The 8111-nt window shown below is 31.7% G+C and overlaps 1 protein-coding gene across 1 annotated transcript; it reads right to left on the minus strand.

The window, feature by feature from the left end:
• Positions 1-3086: 3086 nt before the first annotated feature.
• On the minus strand, positions 3087-7111 carry LOC106474850 (the record flags this gene model as incomplete). Its single annotated transcript, XM_013935547.2, has 4 exons — positions 3087-4430; positions 4710-4827; positions 5909-6078; positions 6898-7111. Coding segments are annotated over 4 exons (1117 nt in total), but the record flags the coding sequence as incomplete, so codon positions are not given.
• Between the last annotated feature and the right edge of the window lie 1000 nt (positions 7112-8111).

Below are 8111 nucleotides of genomic sequence, written 5' to 3' on the forward strand. Positions count from 1 at the left end.
TTAATGTATTTAAAGAAATCCTTACTGTTAATTTTTACATTTTCAGCCAACCTTTTCTCTCGTACATCCTTTTTGATGTCCTAATTTCCTGTTACACAACTTGATCTTCTATAATCTTGTAAATCTCATGTCATACCAGTCAATTTAAATTTTTTATTCTTTTCTTCAATTTTATCTCTTAAACTCTTGGTGAACCAACCTGGTTTTTTTACTTGCAGCTACCCTTTTCTTTCTTTAAAGAATATGTTTACCTTGAATATTTAAAAATTTTCCACATCTGATCAGTGTCTCCAAATAACTCAGCTGCCCAATTCACAACAGATGATTCGTGTTTCATCCCTTCAAAATTTGCTTTTTTGAAATTTGTAACCAAAATATCATTATTCCTTATATTCATATGCAGCAAAACATCGAACTTAATAGAGCAATGATCACTTGCACCCAGATATTCCCCAATTTCCACCCTCTTGATCATTTCTATATTTGAAGTTAACAATAAATTTAAAATAGCATTGCTTCTAGTAGGTTCCTTGACTTGCAGTTCCAAAAACTTTCTCCCTCATGCTTTGACTCTTGTATTTTCCAATCTACATGGCTGAAATTAAAATCACTCATAATTATGACTTCATCAACAGCTGAAATCTTAATCTCATTGTAAAGTTTCTCACTAATTTCATCAGTATCATCTGGTGGTCTGTAACAGCTTCCCATTAAAAACCTTTTCCCCCTATATCCACTAATAGAAACCCAAATGGATTCAATCTCTTTGCTATTATCTTTGATATCCTCTACTAGCCCCCTTTATTATATCTCCTGCTCTGTCAGTTATAACTTCCACCCATAACTCTGGGTAGCATAATCTGATTCTTTTCTCCCTATTTACCCTACAGACTATTATATCCACATGCCTTGTCAAGGAATCACCTATAACTATGACCTCCTTATCATTCACATCCTTCTCTGACCCTTTTGTTTTCCTTCCCTCCAATAGTTCCTCATCTGCAGAAGTCAAGGGTTGAAATTTGTTGCTCAACAGAATAGCTCCTCCTCAAATCCTGCTGCCATTTCTCACAGTCTACACTTCTCTTTATCTATTCCCTCTACTTGAATTATGACAGCCTTCAACCTACAAACTCTACATAAAAATTGCACATCTTCATTACTAGCTTCCATAAAAGTATGTGCCAGTCCAAACTTCCCCCCCAAAAAACCCACTCATTGCACACATTACATCTAACAAACTGTGAATGCTTAAAACTCCTAACCATTGTATTTATACTCACAGCCAGAAAATAAATACCAGTGGCCTATTGTTAAAATTGTTACTGTTAAGCCTAACGTTTAAGAACCAATTATTATTTTATCACTACTTTGTCTTCACACTCACAAAAGATCCCATATCTACAAAAAAATAAGATTAACACTTGAGCTTTTACATAAAGAAAAAGCTCTTCAAAAATTAACTCTTACTAAGCCCATTATCTTGTGGTGCTATTAATGCAATAGTTACATTACTATTCTAAATTAATCAACATTATGTAAAATGGAAGCTGTTCATGTTTTTTTCCCTGCCCCATAAGAAGTGAAGATTCCCTGGAAAAGAAAATTACCCCATATTGTTTTTATGGTATCAAGTCTGAAGAGCAATATAATATCGGTTATATTCTTTTTCCTGATTTTTGCATGAAAAATTAAAGTCATGAAACAAAATAACTTTCCCTACAAAAATTTGGAATAAATACTTTTACACAGGATAAAAGAGTACAATAATTGACAAGATTACTCTTTGTCTATCTTGTGTAAACAAGATTTGGCAAAGATCTGATGTGAACATTAAAATGTTCTTAAGTTCATCAATATCACAGTACCTGGAATCTAATTTATTAGCAAATGAATCATGTGTATTCATGATTTCCCATTTGGGTTCTCTGCCATTATGAGTTTTATAGTGGCAAAAAGAATGTCCAAGTGCAGTTTTTAAAATTTAGCTGACCAGTGTTGGCATTGTACAAAGCTGTTCTGGGCTCAATTTCTATGTAACTTTCAGATCCTAAGTTTGTCTGATCACTAGAAAACCGACAATTTGAAAACCTCAGAGTATTAATATTTAAGTTGAAATCAGAACCTCTGTCTTCATCTCCAGATATCCACATATTAATGTTAAAGTGCTGAGATCCAGTTATGACTGATAATTTATTATCCAAAGATTGCACCATAAAACGTGATGTAAGGTATTTCATAACCCTTAGGACTGTAGCTAAAACTGCTAACCTCTTCAGAATTCTTTCTCATTGAAGGTCTAAAAGTATATAAATACAAGTTTTGAAAATATTGCCTTACTTCTGGGACACCTTGACCAATTGAATGCAATAGGACTTCTTTAGCTAACATCACATTTTCACAACCAGACATCAAGGCTTCTTTAAGTTCAAAGTTCTGATATTCATAATAAAATTGTTCCACATTAGAGAGAGAGAAATTGTTTAAATATTGGCTTCTCATAAAACCTACAGAATTGTAGAGGTATTTATTAATGATTAAAAGTATAACTTTCTGAACTTTGAAATAATGAACTGGATTTAAAATAGGATTTATCCACTGTAGTCGATGTGGGGTTACTACCAGTCTTGTGATCTGAAGAACACCAAGGAAAATGTTGGTTGAAATAGAGCTTTTCCATCTACTAATAATAACTCAAACAGAAGACTAGTTGCTGTATGATAGTTTCTGAAAGACTGTCTTGCTTTAAAGTTGGAATAATTACACAACAGCCTTTGGTATATCACATAGAATTTGAGGGAGAATGATTCAGTTTTTGCTTGTCTAAAAAAGGAACATGACAGTGAGTACAAGAGAAATTATCCTTGTGTGACTGTTCTAAACAGGTGTAAAAGTGCAGTTGTTGAGGTAAGCCCCATAATGACCAACTTTTTGAATATTTCTTACAGGCTTTTTAGTTCAAGTGACGACAGCACACAGTTTTCGATATTAGAGGTGTCCAAGTAAGATTATAGTGAGTGTAATTCCTGATTGAGTGATCCACCAGAAACGTATGTTAGTGAAGGTGAGTCTCCAATTGTTTGGGCTTTCTGAAGAAAGCAGACTGAAATCTTGGAAAAGTATGTTAAGTCTTTATTAACTCTGTACAAGTATAAACAAATATATCATCACTGATGATTTACTACACTCAAAAGATGATGCTACAGTAAAGCACCTTTACAGACAAATATCAATGAATTAAGAGCAATGTTTTTAAACATTATAAATGTAACTTAAAGTTATGATGTACCGAAATACTTTGTTTTTTCTCTGTCAGAAAGGACTGTACACTGCAAAACAACTAAACTCTTGGGAATAAAAACTAAAAACAGATATGCATAAGAAACAAAACCTCAAAATTACAGTAACTCTTGAATAACACATGTATGAACTTCCATACTTAATTACAAAAACATTTTGGTCTGTCATCCAAGAAACAGTTTAGTTTTAGTATGAAGTGAAAATTTCCACTGCAATGTTAACAAAAATTCGTCATAATATAGAAATAAAGCATAACTTCTAGGAACCATACATTAATTTAAAAGTGCGTTTTTTACATATGTCAGATAGTTGTGTACTTTTTGTGCTGGGGTTTACTAATATTGCCCATTTTATAATGGTTGCTTAAATAGATTGTTTTTAAGAAATTTTCATGTCATTTTTATTTGAAAAGTGTTTGGTTATAGAAAACTTTATTTAGGACCTAAAAAATGCAACCCTCCCCTTCAATACTTTGTTGATTGATAGACCTTAATGTTAGAAAAAAGGTAATTGTTTTAGGTTGCATTATACATCCATGATGCTGCTCGTACAGGCCCACCGTATCGTTCCTGCATGGTGCGATTATCAAAATGACTTCCTAATGAATGATGTGTTAATTGGGAGAAGCCTGTCTTTAGTAACTGCAAATGGTCTTCATTATATACAGAAGAATGCACTGGATAAAAAGCCATGTGTGCATTAGGGTATTCAGCTGTTTGTTTTGAAATGGAACCTTTCTGAGTGATGGAATTCCAAGGTAGTCTATAACTTTCTTTTCTTAGGTTATAAGAATACTGAGAAGTACCAACTGGCTGGTTAATATTTTCTACTACTCCAAAACAATTTGATCTTAAAGATGTTTGAGCTTGTTTAGTGATATGTGATTTAGCTACCTGAAAAGGATCTGTTTGTGGATGATCATAAGGTTTGATGTGGTGCAACAGCAAAGGTGATTTTCTCTTTGGCAAGTGAGGCTGATCATTGGATGAAGAAGATTGATATGCATTCTGATCTAACTGGACTTTATCATAATAATGAATCTTTCTTGTAAATGTTGTCCCCTCTTGACTGACTACAGATTGATTTTTATTAAATAGGATATCCCTTTCTGATGGACAGGTCTCTTCAGGCTGAAAAAATAAAGTATATCACAAGCTATTATTTGGTAAAATACAATTAGACCAAACATGAACACATACATACTTGAAGGCAACAGTTCTCAATAAATTATAGATTGTTTAATAAGCTGTTGAAAAGTTACAAATAAAAATCTGTAATTCATAAAATAAAATGAACAAAACATTTAAATCAGATTTTTTTTTAATGACAAATAAAGCATTCATGTATCACACTTATTAAATATCACAGTTTAAACTTAGATTTTCTTGGTTGTCATTCTACTACCTTACCTGGTGATCAAAGTGATCTCCATTTTCCTGATTGTTCACTCTATCATTATTTTTAGAATGAGCCTGAACAGAACTAGCCATAGTTTCCATCTCTGAATCATTCAATGCAGAAATGAACCTGTGTGAGAGAATAAACATAGCATATGATGTTTCACAGTAAATATTCAGATATTACAGTTACCTTTTATATTTATACATATGTATGTATGTATGTATGTGTAGAAAATCAATACAAAATCAGAAGGAAGGACTGCATTACAAACAGCAAATCCAAACTTATAATAAATAACATTCAAATGAACAAAAACAAGCCCAAACAAAAGTTGAATAAAGGCGCTGCACAAATCAAAAGGATCCCCAGGGCTGAGGCTATAATGTGGGATATATATAATTATACAGCGACAAACTGTGTGATGGACTCAAATTTTGTAGAGCTAGACATGCTAGTAAATAAAGTTTTTAGTTCAAGATGGAGAAATTTTGAAAAAATTATCTTCCCACTAATATATGATCTTCAAAAAATAGTGAATCTTAGGAGTCAATGTAGAAAATCCTATAGAATAATAATAAATCACTCAATGATCAAACTGTTGACTGAAAACCATTATCCAAAGTGATCACTAATTCATACAGAATGAGATGAATGAAAATCAATTTTTCTGAACATCTATTTACATTATCTTTCTGAATATCTTGTCTAATAATAATAAAAATTACTATATTTCAATCCTGTAAAGATAATTATGTTAAGTGTTTAATAAGACACTCCTTATTTTTACATTAAATTTCCCTACTTTTATGTTTACAAAACCTTCAGTGTTTTCCCCAAAAACTTTTAAATTAGAGTTAGATAGTGTATCAGTGTTTTGAACCATACAACTAACATCTATATCCATCTATCTATATATTTGAGGGTAATTGGTAAACCTTAACAATAATAAACTGTACATTTCAACTACAAAAAAAGGAAAAATACTATATTATCTGCAAAAGGAGCAACTACAGGCTAGAGAAATGTGAGTTAATACAAAACATTCATTGTATATTTTTCAGTCTCACAAATGAGTTTAAAATGAAGCATTTAAATTAAAAATTACAAAGATAAGAAAAAACTGCACCAGAAGAGAAAGTATATGTACTTATGATAAAAACTAAACACACTAGTATACAGTGAGAATAATAACAACCAATTGTAATACCTGTGTGGAAGAGGAACCCCCAGGGCTAGGGAGATGTGGGTCAACAGGAGGTTGGTCATATATCTCAATGCTGGAGGCAACCAGTGAATTCCATCTGCTGCTCTCTGGTCAATTTGCATCCTCAAGTTATAGTGCATATCAAGCACATCAAAACCATGCTTGACAACTACCTGCAAAGAATTAACTTCCTGTCTTTTACTTAATCTAGATTTCTGACCTTAATACCAGTTGCACCTCAAATGTAGAAAAAGTGCAAAGTCATTAAAACACTGATTCTCAGAAAGGTTTCATAAAAATTATATTTCAATTAAACTTAACATGATTTTTATGACATACATACACACCTAGGCACATAGTTAAGTAACTTAAGCATATTTTGGAAAATAGAATTAAGTTTTCGTTTTACACAATTAAAAATAGTTATCTGAAACTGACTCAAATCAACTGTACATGTTTCAACAGGTCAAGTTTTTTAATTTTTTCCATGTACAAATTTCTTGCAAAAGCTAGAACAGAGTACATACATGAAAAAAACAAAAAAACATTTACTATTTTTAAGATACTTAACAATTCTTCATCATATCAGTACCTAAGAATAGATTTTTAGAGAATTTAATTATATCACATTCCATACTAACATAATATGAAGCCCAAGTATAAAAAAGATAGATGACATTGTAAGAGATAACTTAGTTTTTAAATAAAAACAAACAATAAAATACTATCTACTCCTATTGCAGTAATTATGCAGAACAAAGCCGACTGTAATACCTCAATATTAAATACTAAATATTTTTGACACTGTTTTTATTAAAGGAAAATGATAAAGCTTTAACAACTCAAGAATTTAATTTACATATGATTGTATAAAAAATTATATGCATTTAATTATGCAAGTTCACAATTCAGTTTTACAAACTAAATTGAATTTTTTGAACGCCATTTACAATAACTTGAGAATGTTGTTTAAAAGAGAAAGGCATACTAACCTGTCGAGCATAAAGGTTTGCTTCCATGACGTGAAAACGTAAAGAGTATTTGAGAAACTCCAACTGAGGTACCAAAAAACCTCCTTTCATCTTCTGTGACAGAGGCAAAGTAGTGGTCCAGATTACTAAGCAATTTTCTACTACAGTTTCCTGGAGTTTTGCCATCAGCATGTTAAAATTCTTTTGATACTCTTCTACACCACTGGGTCCCCATCTAATCAATTTAAAATGACAAAAACAGCTCGTTTTAAAACACCACAGTCAATTTTAATCATGTTTCACCGAAGATGTTTTCATTATAAGTAAATAATAATATGAAGAACAATCATTAGAAGTTTGATACTGATAAACAAGATTCTCAAAAACTAACAAGGTCAAGATTAACAAATTGTAAAAATGTGCTAAAAATTAAGTTAAATATATTTAATACAACCTGCTTTCTAACAGAATTCACATATTTAACAGTCGTGTTTCAAAACTGTTCTTAATTTTAATATTTCCACATAAATGACATTGTTGATAACTGAATTAACAGCATATAATTGCCACCTGAGGAAACAAGTATCATATAATCTTAAAATAACATGGTTGTTCAACCATAGGGAAAATACCACTTTTTTACATTTTTGACGGCGATATTAACTAATGTTTCACATTTTGCAAACAGTTGAAGCTCTAAGTAAGGCTAAAACTGAAACTATAGAAAGTTCTTCAATACTAAGTAAAGTGTTAATGTTAAAAGGTTAAAATTCAAGATACTTGTGTAAATATAATTAAAATATTCAAACAGTGGACGTTTTTCATAATACGTTTCGATGTCAAATCACGTCATCCTCAGGAGTATGTAAACAAAATCTTTGCAAATCATATATACACAGCGTGGTCACAAGTATATAGACACCACCTTTTCAGAAAAAATGAAAATTTTCAGTCATATCCACATGAATTTATATATTTATAATTTAATTAATAGCTAGTAGATCTTCCTTTCGCTTCGTGGAGTTCGTTGATCCTTTGGGGCATCGTGAGAATCATCTCGTCAATTTTAGATTGTGGGATTTTCGCCCACTCTTGCTTCAAAACTTGGAGTGGATCGCTCTTCGAAGTTGGTTTTTTTTGGTTGTTCCTTGACTTGCCGGTCGAGTATGGCCCAAAGGTTTTCGATGGGGTTCATGTCAGGAGATTGACTCGGCCAGCGAAACTTCTGGATACCA

This window comes from Limulus polyphemus, unplaced genomic scaffold (genome assembly GCF_000517525.1).
Source record: "Limulus polyphemus unplaced genomic scaffold, Limulus_polyphemus-2.1.2 Scaffold7767, whole genome shotgun sequence".
NCBI classification, from domain to species: domain Eukaryota; kingdom Metazoa; phylum Arthropoda; class Merostomata; order Xiphosura; family Limulidae; genus Limulus; species Limulus polyphemus.